Raw genomic sequence first — 27,707 nt, 5'->3', positions numbered from 1 at the left:
TCTTGAAAGTGTCCAATCTTGACTCCCATACCCTAGCTGCTATTCAGATCGTTAGCATGAAATTTCCCTCTTCAGTGCCACCATCCACTCCCTCTTCCCTCCTGCCTTTCCTTAATATATCCTGCCCACCCTGCCTACTATCCAGGAATTTAAGCAACTTCATAAGAAGACTTTGAACACATCTTTTATAGCTATTTTTGGATTTGTGTCTTGTTCTCCTTAACATCACATTGAAAACTCTACTCTCTGCATTGACACTGCCAATCTTTGATCCTGCCCACAACCTTGACTTCAGTCTCTCCCAGGCTCCACCACGGTCAAGTCTCAGCTCATGCCCACTCCTGAATGCCTGTCTAGGCTCTAGCCCTGGGCTCCAGTATCATACAGTGTTGTCTGTGCCTAATACAGTCTCCTTAACCAACCTAGTGCTCCTTCCAGGTTATTCTGTATAGCGGATTGTTTGTTATACCTTTACTAGTAGCCCTGCGCATGAATCTGTGTGCCAGTAGCTTGCTGCCGCCCTCCAGTAGCTCTCTGCCCAGCCCTCCTGTAGCTCCCCCTGCCCCCCTTCACAGCTTGCTGCCCTGCCCCCTCCTGTAGCTCTGCGCCTGATGCCCTGGCCCCTCCTGTAGCTCTCCCCACCCACTTGTAGCTCGCTGCCCCACCCTCCTGCTGATCCGTCATCTGGTCCTTACACGGTCAGTCATTACGCTTCACGGCATAACGACCATTTGCATATTACATCTTTATTATATCCTCTGCTTATCTAACTGGTCTTAGATTTTCCTTGCGAATGACTACTTTCTGAAATAGTTTAACTTGATGAGTACTATGTAATGGCAGTAATGTCACATAAAGAAAAGCTCATTGCTTATTGAAATGAAGGAGAAATTAAATGCCTAAAATGAATTGCTAAAATATTACTTTATTGTTTAAAAAATCCTGAAGAATAGGTCATTTGAAATCCCATGCAGACACACATTTTAACCAGGTAAGAAAAACCACAATATGCTTTACTTTAGTGTAAAAATCAATTTATTATACAACAATCATACAGAATGCTTTCTATCTATCTACAAAGAAAAATGGCTTCTCCTGCCTCCCTGGACACCCCAATCATGATACTATGTTCTTACGATATAAGTACCTTTAAAAGAAAACAACGAAGTGATAGTCTTATTTTCCAAATAAGGACCCCCCCCCCGAAACATCATGAGATGACATGGAAATATTAGAAAGAACCAGACGGTCTCTTACAAAGTGCTGCTCTGCCCGTCGCAGTGTATGCCATTCTGCCTTAAAATAAAAATACCTTTCCCATGGGAGTGGGGAGGACTTTGTCCTCCAATATGACAAGTAATACAACATATAATTTTGAAGGGAAGAAATATCTATATGTAATTCCATTAAGTAAATGTTTTATTCTGTTAGTTTAAAAACTGGGTGAATTAACAGATTATGCCTATAAGTGTTTTCATTCCTAGAAGAGGAAATTCATTTAGGAAAATCAGTTTTCCTTTTTTTTTTAAACAGATGACACAGATTTTTAAAAATAGTTTTGTTTTTAGGAAAATCACATTAAAAATAAACATTGTGTTTTTTTTAAAGTTGTAACACTTTAATGACTCAATTTTTGTGGCTAAGATTTCATAGCTCTGTGTAATTTAACTGGCCCTTGAATGGTTTAAGGCTACAGGTGTTTATCAAGCTTTTCTAGGGCTAAAGACCAATGGGAAATAAGCAACCTGAAACCTTCAACTAAACTGAGCTTGAAAGTGTCAACTACCCAAGCTCTCCCTTTGATCCGGGAGGTTCCAGCACCTTGCCCAGGGAGCACCTTGGCTGTGTCACTGCTGAACAGTGGCTGCTCCTTGCTCTGCACATATGAGAGCACCTAGAACTGCAGCTATGGCAGAATAACAAGCTGAGTAAGTGAATGACCAGTGCTGTCTGCCTTCTCTCATCTTCACCTGGAATGTACTTTGAGAACAGATGTTAGCCCACGTCTGAGACCTAAAACTGAACTTGAGCTCAGTTGCTCAAGGGCTGTCTCCTTGGTCCAACTTGTGCTAGTCAGAGAGGAGCAGTAACAGTCATGCTCGAAGTTAGCCCTTGTTTTAAAATGAGTTTTTAGGAGAGAACAATCTTTAACAAACACAGTTATAATGTGATGGAAGTAGGATTAAGCACCCTGGAGCAAGTCAGTATTAGAAAACTATTTAGAAAAATAAAGCTAAGGTAGGTGGGCATCAGCTTGAGATGTCTGTTCAACAGAAATGGGTCAACAAGTAGAGAAGGGAATGTTACAGTCCAACCCTTTCCCAGGGACCCTAATCTAAGCTCAGTCCCTGTCCACCAAGGGCCGGGATCCCAAGTGGGTAGTTTACATGAAAGAGAAGACAGAAAAGTTAGCACGATGTCAGTGTACAATGTCAGTACAAAAGTTAGTGCTTTTATTTTTTAAACAGGAAAAACACTTTAAAAACTAGAGCTCAGAAAAAAAAAAAAAAACACGGCCAAAAAGGGCAGCAAGGCACTCCCAGACAGGCTGGAGTGCGCTGGGGCAATGGTGACAATGCCTTCCTGGCACTAAAGCATTTGATGTCAACGTTATGACCTAAAACATTTCAAAAAGTAGGTGTAGGGGATAACAACACGTTCACAGGGTATAAATCATCATCAAGTCTTCAAAAAATACCCCTTTTCCGGTCTTGGTACAATGGACAGTGAGTAACTGCCCACACTGGAGCAGGACGGAACTGTCCAGTAACGACTTCTGTGCTTTTGTGCTGGGTTCTTGGTCCAGATTGCATTGCAGAGCCGGGAAAGGAGGGCTGAGTTTGCTAAATCGGCACTTTTTGGCCTGGCTCTTTACCAGCCTATGGCTCAGTGTTGAAATCTTTTCTATCATCCTCCGATTTTTAGTTACCATTTTCAAAAATTTAACCTGCATAAGACTGATAGCAGGTACTAAGGAATAATATTCACAAACGGGTTCAATGTCTCTTCCCCCCAGAGCTCTGAGTTCTGATGTATGTACGTCCCAGTGGCGTATCCTTCTAAGAAAAAGGCAGACTGGACGTGAGTCCTTGCTCAGAAAGCAATAGGCAGCCAGGTTTAGCTCCTGCTTTTGAACACGGAGCACTGTGTCTGTCTGTATCCTTACCGAGGCAACTTAACACGAGAGGTAGACACGAATAATCAAGGAAACCAAATTAAAACTTAGGAACAACTATTCAAAGCCCCTGAGCTATGAGGATTTGGCAGAGGATTTTTTCCTCAAGTTTCATTACCACATCACTATGTTGAAAGTTAGGAGTGGCTGTGGGAATCTGACAGGCACAGCCTAAAAGTTTTGTTAGATTTTCCATTTACAATCCTCTTTTAATATCTTCTGGGGTTGACCCCTAAAGGAACAGAGGGACTAATTCCTTTATGCACTGACAATTATTGCTTCATGTAGATTAGAACACACCCTGTATCTGGGAGAGAACTAACATTTTCTTTTAAACATTTTCATGAGAACAAACTGTTAACTTTTTATTTGAAGGCCTGCTGTGACAAACAGTGGCCTGCTCTCTGGCTGTGTGTGAGGCAGCGGGAGAGCTCCTGTGAGGGGCAGGCCTGGGGGAGGAGAGAAGGGGTGCCAGTGGGAGGGCTGCAGAGCTCACCTCAATGCTGACAGAAGCACTCAATTAACAGATTAACCTCATAGCAAGATATTAATACATTCTGGGTACAAATGATTTATAAACGCAAAGGAAGTTAGTGTATGCTAAAGCATATATAATGTTCAATTCAGTCCTTGCCTGAGAGCAAGCGGATCTGTTAGGCCATTATATATGCTGTGTCTGCTGCTGATATTACTGAGCCTTCTTGTTCATCACTCCATTAGCTGCAGTGAAGTAGGCTTTGGAGAATCCATTCTTCACTTCTTTCCCTGCTGGTAACTCTTCTGTCTCTTTCTTCATTGGCTTTTTTCGGTATGTCTGTAGGATGTGTACATTTTGAAGAGAAAGGAAAAGAAAAAGGACTCTTTAATAAGACGTCTCTATAGTGGCATATAGTCTAAAACAGTGTATGATTTTCTTGGGTACTGGACTTCGTAATAAGAATTCTTATCTTTACTATGACTTTTAATTTTAAAGCTTCTGGATCTATAGTAGCAGGGACATAAGGTAGTGACAGCTCAGGAGTGCTGAGCTTCCCTGGGGCATGGGCAGCCCAGACAGCCTGCCTAGGGACGAGGAGCAGCAAGTGATGGCGCTGCAGCCGTAAGAAAGGGCCCAGGAACAAATGTGGGGACTACAGTGAAGCTGTGAGAAACAGAGGGCTTATATTCTGCATGAAATGACTTTATGCATCAGTCAAAATCCACAGAATGTACAACACAAACAGGGAATGTAAACCCTGGACTATCCTATCTAATAAAGAGGGAATATGCTAATTGACCCTCACACTATCACAAAGATGGCGGCACCCACAGCCAATAAGGAGAGAATATGCTAATTGACTGCCCCACCCCCAAAGATGGTGGTGCCCACAGCCAATAAGGAGGGAATATGCTAATTGACTGCCCTGCCCTCAAAAAGATGGCGACACCTACAGCCACAAGATGGTGTGCCCAGTCCCTTCAGCCCCCCAGCTGCCCAGGGCCACCCGAGGCGCAGGTAACCAGGGCCGGCCGAGGCTTGCGCTGCTGGCAGTGGCAGCAGCAGAGGTGTGATGGGGGCGTTGCCTTCCCATAATCGAAGGGTTGCCTCCCACCCCTGAGGGCTCCCGGACTGTGAGAGGGGGCAGGCTGGGCTGAGGGACCCCCGCTCCAGTGCATGAATTTTCATGCACTGGGCCTCTAGTAGTTAATAATGTATCAATATTGGCTCATCAATTGTAATAAATGCAACACAACACTAAATGTTAATAGGGGGAACTCAAGGGGTAGAGGGGGTACGTGGGAATTCCATACTATCTGACTAGTTCTATAACCCTAAAACTACTAAAAATAAGTCTATCAATTATTTTTTAAAAAAGCTTTTGGTTAAAAATAAAAATAGGGTGAAAACAGGACATTTGTATGAATTCTAATGAAAGGTTGTTTCTTTCACCTTATGAGCATAGTATTTATGTATTCTTGGATTAGCATTTAATTTATTCTGCATTAGTTGCTTACATAGAAAGCATATATATTTAATTGCGGTATAATTGATATACATTATCTTAGTTTATAGGTGTACAACATGATTCGATATTTGTATATATTGTGAAGTTATCACCACAATAAGTCTAGTTCACATCTATCACCACACAACTTTTTTCTTGTGATGAGAACATATATTTTTTAATCCTCACCTGAGGATATTTTTTCCATTGCTTTTTAGAGAGTGGAAGGGAGGGATGGAGGGTGAAGGAGAGAGGGAGAGAGAGAGAGAGAGAGAGAGAGAGAGAGAGAGAGAAGAGGAGAGAGAGAGAAAGAGAGAGAGAGATCTCAATGTGAGAGCGACACATCAATTGGTTGCCCCTGATCGAAACTGCAACTGAGGCATATGCCCTTGACCAGGAATCGAACCCAAGACCTTTCAGTGCTCAGGCTGACACTCTAACCACTGAGCACCACTGGCCAAGGCCTGTGATGAGAGCTTTTAAGATCTACTATCTTAGCAACTTACAAATATGCAACACAGTATTATTAACCATAGTCACCATGCTATACATCACATCCCCATGACTTAAGGACATAATTAAACAAAAATACAATTCAAGTGAAAAAGTACTGTTATTTTAAAGTACTAGTACCTGGGACTTTGCTTAATTTGGGTTTTGGGATATCTTTGCTATTCTGACAAAATATCTAATCGCATCTCATTTTTATCTTTTTTATTTCTTAAAACAATGGTATTAAGGATTAAGACTAAAAAAAATATACTCAGCTTTAAAAGACTAAGATTCAATTGAATCAAGTAGAGTTAAAACTCTGAGTGCCATTGGCGACCCCTGCTGGGCTCTGTGCTTCTCTTCAAATTTCAACATTCAGCCCCTTACTCCACCCCCCCACCCCCACCCGCTACCCCACCCCCCATGGCTTTGTTTGGTTCTATCAATGCCTATTTCTTTAGAAATTCTCAAAGGAAACTTTTATCTCTTATAACAGACAAAGCCTAGCCAGTCTACTTTCAGAAACACAAGAGCTGAAAAACTGTCCAAAGTTCAGTTCCCACACTTGTACTTTGTATAAAACACTACGGGTTGACTTTCAGCAAATGCAAATTAAAAAATCAGAAAACACTTGTATGTCTGAAGAAGAAGAAAATATAGCTGAATACAATTTCAAAAGTACTGTTTTGAATATAAATGTATGTTCTCATTTTTTTCATGAAGTTTTCTATTTCTCCAGCCCACAAAGGAGAGCAAATTAAACTTAAACCAGTCCAGACAGTGTGTCTGAGTGGTTGAGCGTGAACCTATAAATCAGGAGGTCACAGTTGGATTCCCCATCAGGGCACATACCCCGATAGTGGGCTCAATCCCAGTAGGGGGTGTGCAGGAGGCAGCCAAACAATGATTCTCATCACTGATGTTTCTATCTCTCTCTCCCTATCCCTTCCTCTCTGAAATAAAAATATATTAAAAAAATAAAAAACAAACAAACCTACAACCGCCTGAGGCCTGTGCGGTTACCACTTTATCAGTTCTTGTATCACAGAGGTGCTTTGAAATTGCATTTTGAAGCTCTCCTCCCTTTAAATTGTTAATTAAAAAGAAAATAACACTTGTCCTGCCTGGGTAGCTCGTTGGATGGAGCGTCATCTGTGGACCAGGTGACGGTTCTGTGTAAGGTCGACGGTTCTATTTCTGGTCAGGGCACATACCTAGGTTGCAGGTCTGTCCCGGTCAGGATGTTTACGGAAGCAACCAATCGATATTTCTCTTTCATATCAATGCATCTCTCTCTCTCTCTCCTCTCTCCTCTCTCCTCTCTCCTCTCTCCTCTCCCCCCCTCCCCCTCTTCTTCACTCTCTAAAAAAAAAAATCAGTAAAAAACAAAAACATATCCTCAGGTGAAGATTAAAAAAAAAGAAAATGATACTCAAAAAAAGTCAATGTGACCTTTGCACACTCGTTGCCTGAAAATAATGCTTTCCAAGGGAACAATGAGTCTATACATCACAGTAGCTGATATGGAAACAACTTTTTAATATTAAACTCATTTAGCCCATGATTTTCTTCATTCACATAAATTTCCTGGATCCGTCTTACTGTATACAGCGTTTAACTTTTTGACTTCAGGCTTTGGTAGCACAGTGCAACTGTAGGATACAAATGCATAATATCTGATAAAACTTTATATGTATACATTGAAAAATGTCTACAAAATGCCCACTCAACTGACACTGGATAAGTTCTCCTCTGAGGAGGACTTCCTTCCTTGGGAGGGCAGTTAGGGATGCAGGTTTCATTTTTACTTTGTGCATATCTGTTATTTGAGTTTATCAACAAACATGTGCTACTATAATATTTTATCAGTAAAATGAAACAAATATATAATGCAGAGGTGCACAGTCTCTTAGGTTTTACCACTGAACATTTACATTTAACTTACCTGGAAATAAAAATTTAAGAACAGGATGACTAGTGTAAGCATGTAAGAAGATTGGAAGATCAGACACCCGAAGGGGAAGCCACAGGGTTTCACGACAGCACTCATGGTGTGGGTGATGGTGAGCACGAACTGCACCTGGGAAGGGCAGGAAGGGCACCACGTGAGGGAGCCAGCCGAGCCACACACGGACCGCCGTGAAGTTTTGTACATCTAGAGATCAATTACTTTGACTCCTTAAATTGTGTAAGAATAAAACAAAAAACCGCTAAAGCAGCCTGTTATCCTATCCAGAAATGTTATTAGTAAGTAACTATAATTGCTCACTTAATTGCTCATTACTTTTCTCATGGAAAAGTAGCAGCTGAAATGATTTAACAACAACATTAATTTTAAAAGTATTGTCTACATTTCAAAGCAAGGAATAAGCTAATGACATACGCAAAGGAGGTTTTAGCCTGCAAGGTTTCATTCTTAATAGGCCCTCTTTAGAGAAAAATAGGTATCTCTATCACCTGTGGCAAAGCCGCTGACTTCTAGGAAGGCTGGGATTGCTGTGACCTTTCCCCAACCCATGCGAATATGTAGGAACTTCACATGGAGAAGAGCTGAAAGGAGGGAGGGAGGACATACCAGTTGAGCCTGGGTGAGGTATTTCTTCCACCACAGATACTTGTGCATCGACGGAAACACAGACAGTCCGTAGTAGGAATACATAAGAATGTGGATAAAACTGTTCAGAGTGGGTCCAAAGAAACCTATGAAAGTACCACACAGGAATTACTGCTCTTCTAGAAAGCAGGACTGTTCATTCTTTGTCAAGTGAGATCCTTCCTGCTCATCATGAAGATGAATAACAAAATGACACTAACATTCACACTGACAAACTCCCTGATTACTATGCCATCACTCCAGGATTCAGCAAGTCACCTAATGGGACTAAGCTGCATAGTGCTTAGAGTGCCAGCCAAACCAGTAATTCCTGTTGTGCAAAGGTTTTACTGTCCCTTTAACTCATTGCTGTCAGCTAATCAGGGAGAAAAAAAAATGTTAGCTTAAAGCCAATGACAGAAGTATCTGCTTTAGCTAAATCTTCGATAAGCCATCCTGATTCGAGAAAGAGAGCCTTCAGCCCTGGCCGGTTTGGCCCTAGGACTGAAACATCAGCGGGTTCGATTCCCGGTCAAGGGCACACACCTCGGTTGCAGGCTCCATCCCTGGCCCTGGTCCAGGGCACTTGTGGGAGGCAAGGGAGGCAACCAATTGATTGTCTCTCTCACATTGATGAATGTTTGTTTCTCTCTCTTCCCCCTTCTCCCTTCTCTCCACTCTCTCTTAAAAAAAAAAAAAAAATCAATGGAAAAAATATCCTCAGGTAAGGATAAAAAAAGAAAAGAAAGAGAGCCTTCAGGACATGGTTGAAGAAGCTGCTCAAGAATCAAGGAAAATATGTTGCTCTTCATAATTAAGTTAATAAAATCTACCTGAAAGGAACCTAGGAACCAGGAGACGGTGGGGAAGGTGAGCGAATATGGGGGAGAAAGAAGAGCCAGCAGGATGAGGAAAGGCTGGGACTAAGGAGAGATGGATTAACTCATAACTCATGACTAAAGGACAAAAACTACGTAAAATCCGATTTTAGGGCATCTGCTGTGGTAGCTGTGCTGAAGCACTCCCCCAGCCCCTGCCACAATCTTCACGACATCCTCCTACACTGCCACCAGCGAGGTGAATGGTGTTTCAGGACACCAAGGGAGAGGAACAGTTCTATGTTGGTCAACTAAGGGTCGAAAGGATGTAGCTGTAAGAGGGAAGATGTCAGAAGGGATTATTTGCTGGAAACAGGGAACTCACTATTTATTATGAGGCTTAACTCAATCAATATGTGTACAGTGTTTACTAGTGTTCACTTTGGGCTGGGTACTGTTCTGTGTGTGAGCTTGGGGTCCAGAGGGCTGGTCTGCGAGCCATCAATCCTATTAAAAGATACTGTGGAGCTACACGACCCCCTATTAGCTAAGTTCCCTTGGATATGCTACTTTGACTTGGTAAATTTTTATTTTTCTCACCTGGGAAATGGGTATAATAATAATTATCTCTTAAGGCTTGTGGTAGGATTGAGATGGTATAATACTATATAAACTAAAAGGCACTGGTTAATTAATTTAAATTCTCTAGCCTGGTTTCCCAGTCCTGGGTTAGAGATCTGGATAGATAAATGCAAAGCAACGAGTAAGGAACAAGAGGAGTAACACCATGCATCTAGTGCGTCAAGAAACACTGGCTGGAATAACTTGGTAGGGCACTTGAATTATATGAAAACACAAATACAGTTTCAGAGTACCAGGTACTCTGAGCTATATTAGTGATATTTTCTAGCCACCTGAGTTTTCATTTTCATCAATTAAAAATTTATTGCTGCTTATAATTTTTATAATATTCTAGATTGAAGAGAAATTATCTCACACGTAGTATTTTATTCATAGGAATTCTATGTCTTTATACAGTGATTATTTGAGACTCACTTTATATGCTTAGTGATTTGTAATGAAACTGCTGACAATCATAAAAATAACCTGATCACTGTCCTTTGGTGTTGATTATAGTCTATATATTGATTACAGTGTAAGTCAATTATGGTCTTAATCACTGAACTCAAGAAACCAGATTCTGTCAGGCCAGGAGAGGTGGGGCAGCATCTCTCTCTGCTCATGGTACCCCAGCAACTCCCTTCTTCAGACTGTGGGGTGAGTTTGCATCTTCACAGTCACTGATGTAGCCCAAATATCCTTGGTGTTTTAAAAATTTCATCTCCACAAGATCCTAAATCCTAGCACAAGATAATATTGACTTAAGTTTTAGCAATTCTGATTGTTCATAGAATATCCTTTAATTCTTGGGTATAAGACAATATCAGATAGAAAGTACTGCTCTCTCTAGCTCAGGGTTTCTCCAACTGCAGGTCATAACCAACCCATTAGTAAGTCAATGCAGTAAGATTGTCACCAACTTTTTGAAAAAGTAAAATAGAATTTGAAATAAAGGGACAGAGCCAGGCTAAATATTGTCTCATGAAATTTTTGTTCCATTCAAAATATATAGATATGAATGAGTGCGTAAAACATATTATTATAGTTCTTAGTAAACAAAACAAGCCAATACTCTGGTGGGTCAGCAACGTGGCTTTCATTTTTTTCAAAATGGAAAAACAAGCCCTAAAAGCTGAAATGACTCAATCTATACCATGGCCAAGCGGTGACTGAAAGGTGCCATTTCCTAGTATTTCTTCAGCCCCGGGTATTGGAGTAAAACCACTCCAGCCAGGATATGTGCTTCTGGCCATTGGACATATGGTGCACGAAAAAGGAAACATTTTTAAAATTTAAGGTAACACCCAGACTTTGCCAGTATCAGAGACCAGAAACGAAGGGCCACTGGCAAACATGTGCATTGCTGTGTGACAAAGCGGGCTATGCCATGGCCCCTCGTCCTCTCCTGACCTGCACGCAATGCTCAACACAGGAGACACGCTAGAGGCCTTGAAAGATCCATTACATAGAACTGAAAAAGTTAACAAAATCACTTACTTTGCCCACAAGGTATCCAGTTCAAAACACACCACCAGATGTTAAACATAGAGGCATGATGATATACATGAAGAAAAGTAATCTGACTGGTTTTTTTCCGCAAAACAAAGAAAATCGTGTCCAGGAACTCTATTAATTTGGAGAAGTAGTACCACCACAACACCTTGGCTACCTGTAAAAAATGTAAATGGGAAAAATAAAAGGTGAGCAATGAAAACGCTCCCGCGCTGCCCTCCCGCTCAGCATTCTGTGTCCTGCGCCCCACAGCATGCATTTCTGTCAGACTACCAGGAGAGCGTCTGCCTGGCTTCTCTGCCTCCATTGTTCCTTATTCCCAGCATTCCAACCTGCTCTAGTATCATCTTTCCAAAATTCATGTCTGATCAAGCTACTTTCCTGCACCTACAGAACCAATGCATACTCTTTTAAAAAAAAATATTTTATTGATTTTTTACAGAGAGGAAGGGAGAGGGATAGAGAGTTAGAAACATTGATGAGAGAGAAACATCTATCAGCTGCCTCCTGCACACCGGCTACTGGGGATGTGCCCACAACCAAGGTACATGCCCTTGACCGGAATCGAATCTGGGACCCTTCAGTCTGCAGGCCGTCGCTCTATCCACTGAGCCAAACCGGATAGGGCTTCATACTCCTCTTAAAACCACCCTTCTCTGGAGTTCTACCTCTTTCCTTTCTCAGGCTGAATCAACTGCTTCTTCATGTATATTCCCCAACTATTTTATGCCTCTTTTAATAACCACATAAAGTGTAGTCAGTATTATGAATCTATCTTTCCCAAAAGACTGCCAATCACTTGAAGACAGAAACTGTCTTGCCTTTGCTCAGGGCCTCACACTCAACAGATCACTACTGTTGGTTACGCTAGATTTCACTTGTTATCTGTTCCTCTAATGTACATTTGTGTCTCCTAACATTATACTACCCGGGAGCAGTCCACGACTATTCCTTCCTTGCCTCTTCCTTAAACTAAAAGGTTCAAAATCAAGATGCTTTTCTTCCTCACTGGCAGTAGGTCGTGAGCACCACTTCCCTTCCCTCCGAGCCCCTCAGCGCTCACATGCCAACGTGAGAGGAGACGCTATATAACAGGAACTTTGAAGTTAGGATACATGCTATCTATTCTCAGGAAGATAAGGTGCGGTGGCTTCTTATGTTTCAGGTAACAATAAATCTTCAAAATATTAATCCAAAAAAATTAAACCATAAATATAAATAATACATACATGCAACAATGACCTTTGGAGGACTGTAAAGTATCCCAATGTGTACTGGTCTGTGATGAGATATCAGAAATAAAATGGGTGTAGAGATATCGATATATCTTCCTTTTTTCTTTTTTGCATTTTTGCTTTGAAGGTGCTTTAAAAATGTACATGTTAAAGATTTTAATTAAAAGGATTTCCACCATCTCCCTCATTAATAACCCATGTTTTTTATTATGGAAATTTTCAAACATTCACAAGTGCAGGGAGAACAAGTATAATAAAATTTGTGGCATCTATCACTGAATTTCAATATGATTCCAAATTTTTTGAATCAATTCTATTTCCCACCACTTTTTTTGGGGGGGGGGGATGAGTGCAGCATATAAGAAAATTCAAAGTATTATTTTATCTATAGAAACTACTAATAGTGAGTTTTTTAGACATAACCACAGTGACATTATCTAATAAAATTAATATTTCCTTACTATCTTCTAATAGCCTTGTCCATGTTCAAACCTATCTCAAAAATGTCTCTTTATAAATGATCTGTTTAAATCAGGGTCCAAACAAGGTCCAGCTGCATTTGTTTGCTATGGTTCTTAAGTCTCTTCTAACCAATCACTCTCCCTTTCCTTGCTCTCCCCTTTTCTTTCATGTCTTTTATTCTTAAAAAAGTTAGATCAGCTGTTGTAGAGAATTCTAATAATATTATTATGGATTTGGATGACTGTTTTTTCCTGGTGTTATTTAGCCTGTTTCTCCATCCCCCACATTTTCTGTAACTAGCTCTTAGAGGTTTGACTGGACTCAGGTTAAGTTGGGGGCAAGATTCCTTCAAAGGTGGTTCTGTAAACTTCCTATCACATCAAGAGGGACATTATTTCTTTTTTTTTTTCTCTCTCTCTCTCTTTTTTAAAGTTTGTTCTTATTTATTACTCTTAGAAAATCCCATTTTTGACTGGACTCTGCCTTAGAGGTAGAAGCTCTCAGAGAAGGTAGCCCATGCCTCTTGGCAATCTGTTCCTGGAGTTTTTCTTTGGTCTCTTTCACTCGCTTGGCCAGAAGTTTAGCATATTCTGCAGCCTCTTACTTATTTTTCTTAGTACATTGTTTCTTCAGAGCCGATGTTTATGTTGAAGGACACGTGGGGTAACAGGACACTGAATCTCGGGTGCTTTGGTCTGAGGTTTCTAACCTTCTTTCTCACAACATATTGGTGGACATCATCTTCCTCAGAGAGACTGAAAAGTCTGCAGATTCCACTCTGGGCCCCAGGCGATGAGGCACAGTAGTATCAGAACAACCAGGAATAAATCTTTCTCCAGGAATATCTCTTTTGGTCATGTTTTACGATGATCAAGTTGAGAACTCAGATTGGCATCCATAAGGCAACCCTGAACAGATCTGCTCTCTCTCCCCAGTTCTTGGTCTATGACAGGAATGCCCCTTACTCGGCAGCCAGCAGACATGGCCAAAAGACACCTGCTTAATGGGGAAACCTTGTTTTTTCATTCCCACCACTAATTCACACCACATAGCCCTTCCATTCTTCATCCAGACTGTCAGCAGCAACTTCTGTGGCCATACGCTTCTGAGTTTGCGTTCATTGTCCACCTCAATGAGTCTCTGGCAGCCAGATGCTGGAAAAGAGGTGTTCAGCTTCATCCTGAAGCAGCGACCGCCTCTGAAGTCCACGAAAAAGAGGGGCATCATTTCTGGTTCTCCTGTACAGTGTATTCCTGTACAGTGAGTTCAGGTGTTAACAGCCTAATCCAATCCTTACAAAGTTTCCATTCAACTTTCACCCAACAGTTTTATCATTTCCTCATCACTGCTGTCTGATCGATGACTTCAGGAGGTGTTCCAAATTGATGATTTCAATTCTCTTGCTCCTCATGCCTTTGCTCTTCTAGGAAGAACTCTACCTCTTTGGAGATGCACACATGAAAGGCAAGACAACTTTTGATTCTTTCCCTTTAATTTTTTTTCTACAATGAGTTGGTGTTTTGCAACCTTCAAAAAACAATGAGGATTTTTTAGCATCATTTTAAGCTTGTGGTTTTTAAAATAAATTTTATATGTTTCAATCCACTGCAGTCGGTGTTCCTTTGGATACTCACCCTGTCCTGTCCAGGAGGCGCCTGGATCTTTGGTCGACCAGCAGCCTTGGCTATTCCCTGGCTCTCCGCCATGAGAGCTCCTGGATTCTCCCCATACACATTTCCCACCCAACCCAAAAGCTGTCCGATTCGCGAAGAACCCATCTCTTTTGGTCATGTTTTACGATGATCAAGTTGAGAACTCAGATTGGCATCCATAAGGCAACCCTGAACAGATCTGCTCTGTTCTGTAAATACAGTACAGTATTTACAGAACACAATCTGGGGATTCTCTGCTTATTGTTCCTCACAGACTAACTAGGCCTTTTCTACAGAAAAATAAAAACATGTTTGTTTTAGAAAGAATCAAGTTAGTTCTGATAGTTCCAATTTGAATCTATGATTATGGTGTTTCATTTAAATTTCTTACTGATCTCTTCTTTCTTTTATGTTTAAATATTAGTTGTAATGATATTAACATTATTGTATAATTACTTTATCCTACTATGTACCTATAATAGTCTCAAAAAAGCAATACCAATATTTTTATTAATAGCAATAAAAAGTTACTGAATACTGATAAGATATATCTTACTAGTGAAACCCACTCAAAACACTGGATTTTAATGTTACTTGAAATAATTCTTCTTTGGCTGATTATGTCACCAACTTAATATATGGTATATTCATTTATTTTATTTTATTTCCAAATAAAATTTGGGAAGTTTCTTTTGGGAAGCTGCCCTGCTTTTTTATTTTTTTAGATTTAATTTTGTTTCATAATTATGTAAAACAGTTAATGGTTCCAAAGTCAAATGTAAGACAATGCACATTAAGAGAAGTCCAGCTTCTATCTTGTCCCCTCTTCATTGTTCCCTGCCCCAAAGGAAACCACTTTGTTCGCTTTTGGTTTATTCTGCCATTGTTTCCTTTAAAGACATGAGCAATACACACATGTATTCATATCACTGCTCGCACAAAAGGTACTACGCTGTAAACAAGGGCTACACAGGCTGCTTCTCTTCATGTAGCCATACCCTGGAGGAGGTTCTGTAACCCTGCAGAGACCCCCTCACTCCATCATGAAAGAGGTCCATTACGCGGGCATAGCACAATGTGTTCAGTCTGTCTCCCACGGTTGGCCATTTGAAAAGCATTTTTGCTACCAAACATTTCTATTAGAACAGGCGTTCCTTTCTCATCTACCCCAGCCCCCATCCTCATAGCTACGAGGAGGGAGCCTTCAGTTCTTTTCAGCAAGAAAGGTTACAGGTGGCGAGTTGCTCCTCATGACTCACCCGGACATCGGCTTCCCCGGCACTGGCAAGATCCTGACACTGCAGGTTGTAGCCTCCTTCCCAACTGGAGAGAATAAGCTGCCAAAGAAACAAGAAAGGTGAGGGATCAACACAGGAATTTGGATAAAAACAATTTCCCATTCATGTTCCTAGTTGGCATCTACTTAAGGTTTGAGTAAAACTTCCCAGAACTTGACTTTGCTTTAGATCCTGTCCTTAAACACTTATTGTCAAAGAGTTTAATACTTGCTGTGAACTGATACCAATGGTTACAGTCCTTACAGAAGTTAATGTAATTTAGTTCTAATATTTTTTATTTTTAAATTAAATCTAAAAAAGAAACAGAATTTAGCTATCATTTGAGTAAAATAATATTTTTTGTAAGGAATTACCTGGTCATATATTTCCACAAATGAAATGTAGAATTAAATGTAAATAAATGTGAGGAAACTACACCATCCTATCTAATAAAAGAGAAACATGGTAATTAGCGTATGACCGCTACCCTTCCCATTGGCTAATCAGGGCAATATGCAAATTAACTGCCAGCCAAGATGGTGGCCGGCAGCCAGGCAGCTTGAAACTAACATGAGGTTTGCTTGCTTCAGTGATGGAGGAAACCAACGTTCCCCGCCTGCCTTGCTGGTCTCTGAGCCTGCAGTTTGAAACATGGTAACAAATATAGAAGCTAAACAAAACCCCAGAAACCTGCGAGCCGGGATCTCAGAGCTGGAGTTATACATTGTTTCGATTATAGAACCCAAACAAAACCAGATACCTGCTTTCAGCAGCAGAGGCCTCAGAGCTGGAGCCAGAGCTAAAGCTGGCCCAAAACAAAAAAAAAAAAGAAAAAAAGGACAGGTTGGGAGCTTCAGTCACTCACCAGTCTGAAAACAGCCCTCAGCCCCTCACCCAGACTAGCCAGGCACCCCAGTGGGGACCTCCACCCTGAAGGGTGTGTGACCAGCTGCAAACAGCCATCATCCCCTCATCCAGGCTGGCCAGGCACCCCAGTGGGGACCCCCACCCTGATTCAGGACACCCTTCAGGGCAAACCAGCCAGCCCCACCCCTGCACCAGGCCTCTATCCTATATAGTAAAAGGGTAATATGCCTCCCAGCACTGGGATCAGCGGAGCCGAGAGGCCTCCCAGCACCGGGATTAGCGTGACAGGGGGCAGCGCCCAAACCCCCTGATCGCCCTGCAGCTCTGTGTGTGACATGGGGCGGGGACACAACCTCCCTATCCGCCCTACTCTGTTCATGACAGGGGAAGGCGTCCCAACCTCCTGATCAGCCCTGCTCTGTGCCTGATACGGGGGAGCTCCCCAACCCCCTGATCGCCCTGCGGCTCTGTGTGTGAAAGGTTGCGGCGCCCCAACCCCCCCCCCCCCATGGGCCCTGCTCTGTGTGTGACAGAGTAGAGCCATACCCTCCCCATCGGCCCTGCCTTGAGTGTGACAGTGGCGGCGCCCCAACCCCCTGATCGACCTTGCTCTGTGCGTGACAGGGGGGAGCTCCTCAACCCCCTGATCGACCCTGCTCTGTGCATGACAGGGTACGGAGCCCCAACCCCCCTGATGGGCCCTGCTCTGTGTGTGACAGGGGGCAGCACCCCAACGCCCTGATCGGCCCTGCTCTGTGAGTGACAGGGGGTGGCGCCGCAACCTCCTGATCAGCCCTGCTCTGTGCCTGATACGGGGGGAGCTCCCCAACCCCCTGATCGCCCTACGGCTCTGTGTGTGACGGGGCGGGCCACAACCTCCCTATCCGCCCTGCTCTGTTCGTGACAGGGGAAGGCGCCCCAACCTCCTGATCAGCCCTGCTCTGTGCCTGATACGGGGGAGCTCCCCAACAACCTGATCGCCCTACGGCTCTGTGTGTGACAGGGGGCGGGGCCACAACCTCCCTATCCGCCCTGCTCTGTTCATAACGGGGGAAGGCACCCCAACCTCCTGATCAGCCCTGCTCTGTGCCTGATGCAGGGGAGCTCCTCAACCCCCTGATCGCCCTGCGGCTCTGTGTGTGACAGGGTGCGGCACCCCAACCCCCCCAAGCCCCCATGGGCCCTGCTCTGTGTGTGACGGGGTAGAGCCATAACCTCCCCATCGGCCCTGCCCTGAGTGTGACAGTGGCGGTGCCTCAACCCCCTGATCGTCCCTGCTCTGTGGGTGATAGAGGGCAGCGCCCCAACCCCCTGATCGTCCCTGCTCTGTGTGTGATAGGGGGCGGTGCCCCAACTCCCCTATCGGCCCTACTCTGTGAGTGACAGGGGGGAGCTCCCCAACCCCCTGATGGGCCCTGCTCTGTGCGTGACAGGGTAAGGAGCCCCAACCCCCCTGATGGGCCCTGCTCTGTGCGTGACAGGGGGTGGCGCCGCAACCTCCCCATCAACCCTGCCTTGAGTGTGACAGGGGGCGGTGCCCCAACCCCCCAATCGGCCATACCCTGAGCATGACTGAGGGTGGCATCTCAACCTCCCGATCTGCCCTACTCTGTGATTGACAGGGGGCGGCGCCCCAAGTCCCCAATCGGCGCTGCTCTAAGCCTGACCAGGGGCTGCACCTAGGGATTGGGCCTGCCCTCTGCCACCCGGGAGCAGGCCTAAGCCAGCAGGTCATTATCTCCCGAGGGGTCCCAGACTGCGAGAGGGCACAGGCCAGGCTGAGGGACCCCCTCTTCCCCCCCCCGAGTGCACAAATTTTTGTGCACCGGGCCTCTAGTAGTTTTAATAATACTCTATATTGGTATAGAATATTTATCTTAATTGCTCATCTCAATAATTTTATGAAGTACGTATTTAGTATCATTTTACAGATATGAAAACCAGGGCTCAGGAGAGTTCTTATGCCACTTCTTCATTAATCTATGCTATGTGGTAATCAAGCATTTGTGTGACTATAATTGGTTAATGCCCATATTCCCCTAGCTCAAAATAATAAAGCTTCATGAAATCTATGCTTTTTTTCATTCATCTTTGCATCTATAGTCCCCTGTTCAATGCCTACCACATAAAAAATCCTCAGTAAATACACAAGTAAATTACATAACCTGAAAGTAGAACAATGGTTGGAATTCAGGCCTTTTTAATTCCTTATCTAGTGTTCTTTCCACAAAAAAGGTTTTTTATTCTTTGTGGAAAATTCTACAGAAGAGGTTTTCTCCCTTCTTTCCACTATTACCAAAGAAAGTTAAAATTCTAAAATATTGCCCTAACCGGTTTGGCTCAGTGGATAGAGCGCCGGCCTGTGGACTGAAGGGTCCCAGGTTCGATTCCGGTCAAGGGCATGTACCTTGGTTGTGGGCACATCCCCTGTAGGAGGTGTGCAGGAGGCAGCTGATCGATGTTTCTCTCTTTTTTTTTTTTTTTTAAATATATTTTATTGATTTTTTTTTTACAGAGAGGAAGGGAGAGAGACAGAGAGCCAGAAACATTGATGAGAGAGAAACATAGATCAGCTGCCTCCTACACATCTCCCACAGGGGATGTGCCCGCAACCCAGGCACATGCCCCTGACCGGAATCGAACCCGGGACCCTTCAGTCCGCAGGCCGACGCTCTATCCACTGAGCCAAACCGGTTTTGGCGATCGATGTTTCTCTCATTGATGTTTCTAACTCTCTATTCCTTTCCCTTCCTCTCTGTGAAAAATCAATAAAATATATATTTTCAATAAAAAAAATTCTAAAATATAAGGCATTTGGCTTTGATTTACACAAGGTATTATATACAAAAGCTTTCTCTCTGCTGCTTATTAGAAATGTGTAAAGGCAGAGAACTGTCAAACTATATACACAGAGCAGGAGGGACAAGATATTAATGAACTGAATATTTAAAAGAGATGAGCACTAAAAACATATATATATATATATATATATATACTAGTATATAAAAGTCTAAGCGACTGTCCAATTGTTTGACCCTTCGACTGGTAGCTATGATGCACAATGACCACCAGGGGGCAGACACTCTGACTGGTAGCTATGACACGCACTGACCACCAGGGGGCAGATGCTCAATGCAGGAGCTGCCGAGCTGTGGCGATGGCAGTGGCGGTTCTCGTGTACCTGGAACCAGAAAGGCGGGAGCCTGATTCTGGGTGCATCACCTGAGAACCACCCTCTTGCAATCTGGGACCCCTGGGGGATGTCAGAGAGACACTTTCGGCCAGATCCCCGCAGGCCAGAATGAGGGGCCCCACCAGTGCATGAATCCGTGCATCGACCCTAGTTTATAATATTTTAGAATCTTTGTTTTTACTCTACTATCCTGACTTACCGCTTTCCCTCTAATCAAAGCACTTTTCAGTTAACATCATAATTACAGATTACCAGGATAAATAGATCCAGTGAAAGGAAAAAAGACTGAATTTTCCTGATGGGATCTATTTATTACAAATCACCCTCCACAGTCCCTAGAATTTTATGCACTTGGTGCTCAAGTGGAAACCAGTGACGGGCTACAGAAGATCTAAGGATACTTAAAAGTATAGGTGAATTTTTGTGTATTAGTGCATTTTTCAAACAGGAAAGCTGTTTAACACTGTGCAGAAAGGTTGATTAATATCCCCTATTCATATCCTCTACAGGCTACAGTTCTGTAGAAAGGAGCTCTAATCTCTTCACTGTACCCTAACAATATAGCAGTGGAGAGGACACACCATATCCTGTACCCTGCGACATTTCCTGCTTCAATTAGATTTATCCAGGCCACCCCCATCCCTGTATCACCTCTGTAGAACTACCTGACAATTTAAGAGCTAACAGCAGAATTAAGCAGCCAAGCTACAGGAGGCTCTGCCTCGCCCTGAACCATTCCTAACCCACTAGCTGGGTTGGTGTGCAGGAGCCATCCAACCTATGTGCTGAAGAAAACCAGGCTGTCAAACAGGCTTAGCCTTCAGGAGGCGAGGGCCACTCCAAAGTACGGCTAGAATCCACGGGCTTCTCCCCACCTCCACCACCTTAATCCAAGCCACTAGCATCTGTTGACTGTTGTACTGCAATCGTATCTGAACTGGGCTCTGCTTCTATTCTTGCCTCACAACTCACTCTCATGTCCATTTTCCATGTAGCAACCAGAATAATCTATTTTAAAAGGGAGATCATATCGTTCCCCTCATTAAAATCCCCCAGTGGCTTTCCATTATACTTAGAATAAAAGTCAAATGCCTTACAAGGCCCTATTTGATATGCCACATCCCAACTCATCTTGAATCATTCTCTCCTGTCTCCTGTGTCCTTGCTACATTATTTATTTTTATGGTCCTTGAACACCAAGCTTGTCACCGCCTCAAGAACTTGACACTTGCTGTTCCTCCAGTGTCTCCTCTCCCCAGATCTTTAGATGCCTGGCTTACTTTCATCAGTCAGTCTCAGCCCAAATATCACCTCCTCCCAGAGGCATTCTTGCCTACCACCGGCCATCACCCTTCAATGCACTAGGGCTGTGACTGTCAACCTTTCTCATCTCATGGCACACATACATTACTAAAATTCTTCAACACACCAAAAAACAGATATTTTTTGCTGATTGACAAAAAATAGGTATAATTTTGAATCATTCACACCAGATGGCTATTGTGTTGGCTGTTACAATTTTTTTATTTGACAATCTTTATTTCAAATCTTTTATTTGAAGAGGCCAGTGCCCCTGACTAAATAGTTGGGGACTGCATTTTTAAAAAATATATTTTTATTGATATCAGAGAGGAAGGGAGAGGGAGAGAGAGATAGAAACATCAATGATGAAAATCGTTGATTGGCTGCCTCCTGCACATCCCCCACTGGGGACCAAGCCCACACCTAGAATGTGCCCGTGATCGGAATTGAACCTGGGACCCTTTGATCCATAGGCTGACACTCTAGCCACTGAGCCAAGCCAGCTAGGGTGGTACTGCATGTTTTAAAAATTCTCTCGGCACACCAGTTGAAAATCGCTGCAATAGGCAAAGGCTCTATTCTAGAATCAAGAATAGAATCTGACACAGGGAAGGAACTCAATACATATTTGTTGAGAGAATTAATAATTTTAGCAATAATTTCCTAGACTAAGCAAACATCTGGTCTGGGCATAACAAATCAGCAAGGTTAATGCAACTTATCATTCGACTGGTATCTATTAAATGTACCCCAAACTTATCAAAGAAAAGACCTTATGACCATCCTGAAAGAGGTTATAATCGGAGGAGTTGAGGAGGTGGCAACTGATAGTAGAGATACAAAAGTGTGAGAAGAGAAAATGGATAAATTTTGTAGCAGGAAACTAGCTCCGTGCAGAAGTTCTCCCTAAGAAACCATTTACTTGGTTGTTCTTGTTTCTGTTGATGGTGACTGATGTTCACTTTAAAATGTACACAGCCTTTTCACACTTACTGACTCCTGCTGTTCTCCTCTGTGAGCACCTGTGTGCAGAACCCGCCGCTCCATCTCTATCCCCCCGGCTAGTACACTTTGCACCACGTGCTCACTGAACAGAACTGATAACCCTAACATCTCACTCATGAGCACCCTTGGACAAGTACCACATCTCCATTCCAGAGAGAAATTGCCTAAAGTCCAGAAGGGCTGAAGGCTTCCTCTAAATGATAGAGGAAGTGACAGATGACATGAATTTGGATCTCCTGACTCCACCACAAGAGCTCCGGCAGGTGTTGGAGCTGCCCTTCTAATACAGCTGCGCCCTGTGACAACAATCCAATTGGAGTATCTTCCCCTTGGTTATACATGGGTAAATTACTACCTCACAAGCTCATCCGTGAACTAAAATTCACCTAGCAGAGAACCTAAAACAAAACTTCCCCTTTCAGGGTTAGGTAAATCGGTAAGCACCTATGTATGTAATTTTAGACCTGTCAGCATGGCTTTCCTCACCCCAAACCCCACCCATCTTCTGCTCTCTGACTGATGCCCCAAACTCCATTATTAGTTTTATTACAGTCATTTTAGGTAATGGTTGTTTACCATTATTAGAATGGTAAATTTCAGACTAATGCACATACTAAAATCCATAGGTGAGACAACCTGTTTTTTAGCAAGGATTTATTATTATTATTATTTTTTAGTTCAAGGATACAAGGAAGGCAGCTATACTTGTGCCATAAACAGCCATTTATAATTTATATGAATGATTTTATCCTAACTTTTCCTTAAAAAAATATTTTATGTTTATCTCTGTCCCTCCTCCTGTCTCTCCCCCTCCCCCTCCCTCTGTTGGTCAGGACTTAGGTTGTATAGGCAGGACAATTGTTTTGTTTTGTTTTTTGTAAAATACCTGGGTTTGGCACTTTACAAAGGCATGGGGAACACATGCTGTAATGAGGGCAGCTAGAGCTGAGCTGAGAAGAAGTCAGTTCTGAGAAACAGCTATCCCAGGGTCAGCAGACCTAAGATGTGGGAAGTATTCTTTAGAGGACGATGTACTTGTATTTCAGTCAAACTAACTGCATTTGGTATTTAATTTAAAAAATGCTCTATTACTCAATAGCTGTCTATTCTCAGGAAAATCATGTAACTTTCCTAAGCCACAGTATCATCTATATATACACAGAGCCAGGGGCTGTCACATCTGAAACAACCGAACTTGGAAGACCGAACAGGCTGCGTGGGGCAACCAGGCCGGCAGGGGGGTTAGCGAGGGACGACCAAATGACTGAACACCAGGCTGCGTGGGGGAGCAGTGAGGGATGACCAGGCCAGCAGGGGGCACAGTTGGTGGCAACCAGGCCGGCAGGGAGGGCAGTGAGGGGCAACCAGGCCGGAAGAGGGGGGCAGTGAGGGGTGACCAAGCCGGTGGGGGGGGGGGGGCAGTTGGGGGCGACCAGGCCAGCAGAGGGGGCTGAAACGGGTGACTAGGCAAGCAGGCAGGTGAGTGATTAGGAGCCAGCAGTCCAGGATTGTGAGAGGGATGGCCAACTGCCAGTATATTTTTATTATTTTTATTTTTTTTTAATTCCCGTTTTTATTTTATTTATTTTATTTTTTTAATTACATTTTTATTGTTCAGATTATTACAGTCCTTCCTCTTTTTTCCCCCCATAGCTCCCCTCCACCCGGTTCCCATCCCACCCTCTGCCCTTACCTCCACTCCACTGTCCTCATCCATAGGTGTACGATTTTTGTCCAGTCTCTTCCCATCCCCCCCCCCCCCCGAGAATAGTCAGTCCACTCCCTTTCTTTCTTTTTTTAATATATTTTATTTTTTTTAAATATATTTTATTGATTTTTTACAGAGAGGAAGGGAGAGGGATAGAGAGTTAGAAACATCGATGAGAGAGAAACATCGATCAGCTGCCTCCTGCACACTCCCTACTGGGGATGTGCCTGCAACCAAGGTACATGCAATTGACGGGAATCGGACCTGCAACCCCCCAGTCGGTAGGCCGACGCTCTATCCACTGAGCTAAACAGACCAGGGCAGTCCACTCCCTTTCTATGCCCCTGATTCTATTATATTCACCAGTTTATTCTGTTCATCAGATTATTTATTCACTTGATTTTTAGATTCACTTGTTGATAGATGTGTATTTGTTGTTCATAATTTGTATCTTTACCTTTTTCTTCTTCTTCCTCTTCTTAAAGGATACCTTTCAGAATTTCATATAATACTGGTTTGGTGGTGATGAACTCCTTTAGCTTTTCCTTATCTGTGAAGCTCTTTATCTGACCTTCAATTCTGAATGATAGCTTTGCTGGGTAAAATAATCTTGGTTGTAGGTTCTTGGCACTCATCACTTTGAATATTTCTTGCCACTCCCTTCTGGCCTGCATAGTTTCTGTTGAGAAATCAGCTGACAGTCGTATGGGTACTCCCTTGTAGGTAACTGACTGTTTTTCTCTTGCTGCTTTTAAGATTCTCTCTTTGTCTTTTACCCTTGGCATTTTAATTAGGATGTGTCTTGGTGTGGTCCTCTTTGGATTCCTTTTGTTTGGGGTTCTATGCGCTTCCTGGACTTGGAAGTCTATTTCTTTCACCAGGTAGGGGAAGTTTTCTGTCAGTATTTCTTCAAATAGGTTTTCAATATCTTGCTCTCTCTCTTCTTCTGGCATCCCCATAATTCGGATGTTGGTATGCTTGAAGCTGTCCCAGAGGCTCCTTACACTATCTCCATATTTTTGAATTCTTTTTTCTTTTTGTTTTTCTGGTTGGGTGTTTTTTGCTTCTTCGTATTTCAAATCTTTGACTTGATTCTTGAGATCCTCTAGTCTGCTGTTGGAACTCTGTATAATATTCTTTATTTCAGTCAGTGTATGCTTAATTTCTAGTTGGTCCTTTTTCATAACCTTGAGGGTCTCACTAGATTTCTTGAGGGTTTCACTAAATTTATCGGCGGTTTCTAGAAAATTCTTGAAAAACCTTGTAAGTGTGGTTTTGAACTCTATATCCAGTAGTTTGCTTTCCTCCATTTCTGTCATTTGTGACCTGTTTCCTTGTCTCCGCATTTTTTATGCTTCCTGTGTTGGTAGAGTGGCTTTGTGTGCTAGGTGTCCTATAGGGCCCAGTGGCTCAGCCTCCCCAATTACCTGAGGTGGACACTCTTGGTACACCCCTTTGTGGGCTTTGTGCAGTCTTGTTGTAGTTAAGCCTTGATTGTTGTAGGTATCACTGGGAGGAATAGACCTCCAGGCCAATTGGCTGTGAGAATCAGCTGTGTCTACAGTGGGAGAACTTCTGTGTTGGAGACACTCTTCTGGGGCAAGACTTGCTTCAGTGGGGCTTTGGTGCTCACTGAGTCTGCCCCCTGAGTGTGTCCCTTTTGGATCTGAGGAGTTGTAATCTGGATGGTCCCACTCTGACCACTGGGTACACTGGCTCTTGGATCTAAGGAGGTGCTAATTTAGCCTCTGCCTGAGGCTACCCAGCAGGAGCTATGGAGAGATCTGCAGATTCCTCTTCTTTGTTTGGGGTTTGCAGGTGCCCAGATGAGGCCCAGCTGTGAAGCAATGCAAGCTGCTGTGGGGCCTTGGGCCTTCTTTTGGAAGTTCAGGGTCTCTCTGACCCAGCTGCAGTTTGTTAGATAATTTTCAGACTGCAAAGGGCCAGGCCTTTCATATGCAAAAGCCTCTTTGCACAGCTTGGGTGGGGCGGAGCAACCAACTATGGCTGGTCCTCAGTCCTACCCTAAGAGGCCCCGCGTCTCAGTGTCCCGGTAATCGCTGCAAGCACCTCTGAGAGAAAGCCGCCCTCAAGTTCCGACCGATGCCAGACAGTCCAGTTTCTCCCCGTATGAGTCTGGGTCCCCAGAGACTCACCTGGAACTGGAGTTCAGAGCAGTCGGGAGCTTGTGTCTCCCCCCTGTGTCCTCAGTTTCCAGCCCTTTCCACGTGCAACACGTCCTCAGCTGCCAGCCCTTTCCACGTGGGCCTTCGTACCTCTGCACTTTACTTCCGCACCTTCCTTGAGTCTCAGTGTGCTTTTCTCTTTCCTTCTAGTTGTAGAATTTCCACTCAGCCAGCCTTCCTGTGGTTCTGGATGATGTCTGTTTTATCTTTTAGTTGTATTTTTGAAGTAGTTGTGTGAGGCAGCAATTTCCGGTGTTTACCTATGCTGTCATCTTGGTTTCTCTCCCAACTGCCAGTTTAAACCAGCAGTCAGATATCCCCTGAGGGGTCCCGGATTGAGAGAGTGCAGGCTGGGTGAGGGGACACCCCCACCCCGTGCCTGAATTTTGTGCACTGGGCCTCTAATAATCCATAAAAGGAGAAAATTATTACATATGATTTTTAAGCACGCATTCAGATCTAAACTGTGATTTTAAATTACAATGGAAGACTAAGGACTAAAGAAATAGGCCTAAATTTGGATAAGAAAAGTTCAAGTCAGAAACAAGACCTAGGGGCTTTTGAATGCTATCAGGTGCGGGAACAGGTACCTGGGACCTGAAAGCAGCCTGAGAAGCTCTGGGAGGCTAGGTGGGCTTGCCCTTAAATGCCTCCCAATGACGGGAATAGTGGTGGGACAGGGCCAGGTTAGGTGCCCCGGCACTTACCTCCACCAGCATGTACATGGAGAGAAGTGTGATGCCGAGGTTGTACAAGGTGAGGATGCTCCTCAGGGAGAGAGCAGGCCTGTTCTTCATGAATTTGTTACCCAGCCATATTGAAAGCAGGTACATGACAGTAAGAGAAAAGGTAGGGAGGTAAGAGTCCAACATGAACCATCCTCTGACTCGAGAATCTGAAAAGAAACAGACAGTGAGAATCCTGCAGAGTAACTGCTCAGTTATAAGGTACTGGTGTCCTGGTGCATGGATTCATGCACATTGAAAGGAAATTAATTAGAAGAAATACTTTAATATCGCTATTCACATCTTGCTAATGAAAAGAAAATAGGATTCTACAGAGTCTCCTATCTACCTACTCCAAGACTTCTGTGAGGATCAAATGAGGGGCATCGGAAAATGCTTCACAGACATTTGGTTAAACTGTAAAATGTTTGTACCTGGCTATAAAGCAAGACGGGTTCGTGGACTGAAGAAACTCCAAGGATGTTAGTCGCTAGGAAGAGGAAGCTGAGCGTTGCTATGTGACATCATTACCCGGAGCCCACTGTTTCCGGGCTGGGTTGTGGGCCGCATTTTGTGCCATGGGGTCTTGGCAGCATCGGCTGCGATTTGGTGGGGTGTCGCTCCGAGGTGATGGTGGGGCCTGTGTCCCACTTGGGGAAAGCCTAGTGTTGGTTTGCCGGTGCCAGGTTGGTGGTGCTGTTTATTTTTAAACTAGAGGCCCGGTGCACGAATTTGTGCACAGATGGGGGCTGCCCAGCCCGCCCCAATCGGGGCCAATGGGCCAGGCCAGCTGGAGGAGGGGCTGTGAGCAGTTGGCTGGCTAGCTCCAGCCCCTGGTTGAACTCCCGGTAGAGGGGACAATTTGCATATTAGCGTTTTATTATATAGGATGGCCAGTG

General features: G+C 43.6%; 1 protein-coding gene and 1 pseudogene across 2 annotated transcripts in view; both read right to left on the bottom strand.

Moving 5' to 3' along the window:
* Nucleotides 1-1,017: 1,017 nt before the first annotated feature.
* The window catches only part of ELOVL2 (ELOVL fatty acid elongase 2), a 78,237-nt gene continuing 51,547 nt past the window's right edge, over nt 1,018-27,707 (bottom strand). Inside the window, exons 3-8 of one of the 2 annotated variants that reach the window (XM_036351888.1) lie at nt 26,791-26,978; nt 15,805-15,882; nt 11,182-11,353; nt 8,228-8,352; nt 7,598-7,732; nt 1,018-3,989 (exon numbers count right to left, since the gene is read on the bottom strand). In XM_036351888.1, coding sequence (XP_036207781.1) covers nt 3,864-3,989; nt 7,598-7,732; nt 8,228-8,352; nt 11,182-11,353; nt 15,805-15,882; nt 26,791-26,978 — 824 coding nt within the window. In that variant the 3' untranslated portion in view covers nt 1,018-3,863. The remainder of the gene's footprint in view (nt 3,990-7,597; nt 7,733-8,227; nt 8,353-11,181; nt 11,354-15,804; nt 15,883-26,790; nt 26,979-27,707) is intronic. The other variant, XM_036351889.1, reaches the window with a different exon arrangement.
* Nucleotides 12,610-14,782, bottom strand: LOC118677102 (annotated as a pseudogene).

Source organism: Myotis myotis, unplaced genomic scaffold (genome assembly GCF_014108235.1).
Source record: "Myotis myotis isolate mMyoMyo1 unplaced genomic scaffold, mMyoMyo1.p scaffold_m19_p_2, whole genome shotgun sequence".
Taxonomy (NCBI): domain Eukaryota; kingdom Metazoa; phylum Chordata; class Mammalia; order Chiroptera; family Vespertilionidae; genus Myotis; species Myotis myotis.
The sequence above is the reverse complement of the archived record's forward strand: the minus strand, read 5'-3'. Positions and strand labels throughout refer to the sequence as shown.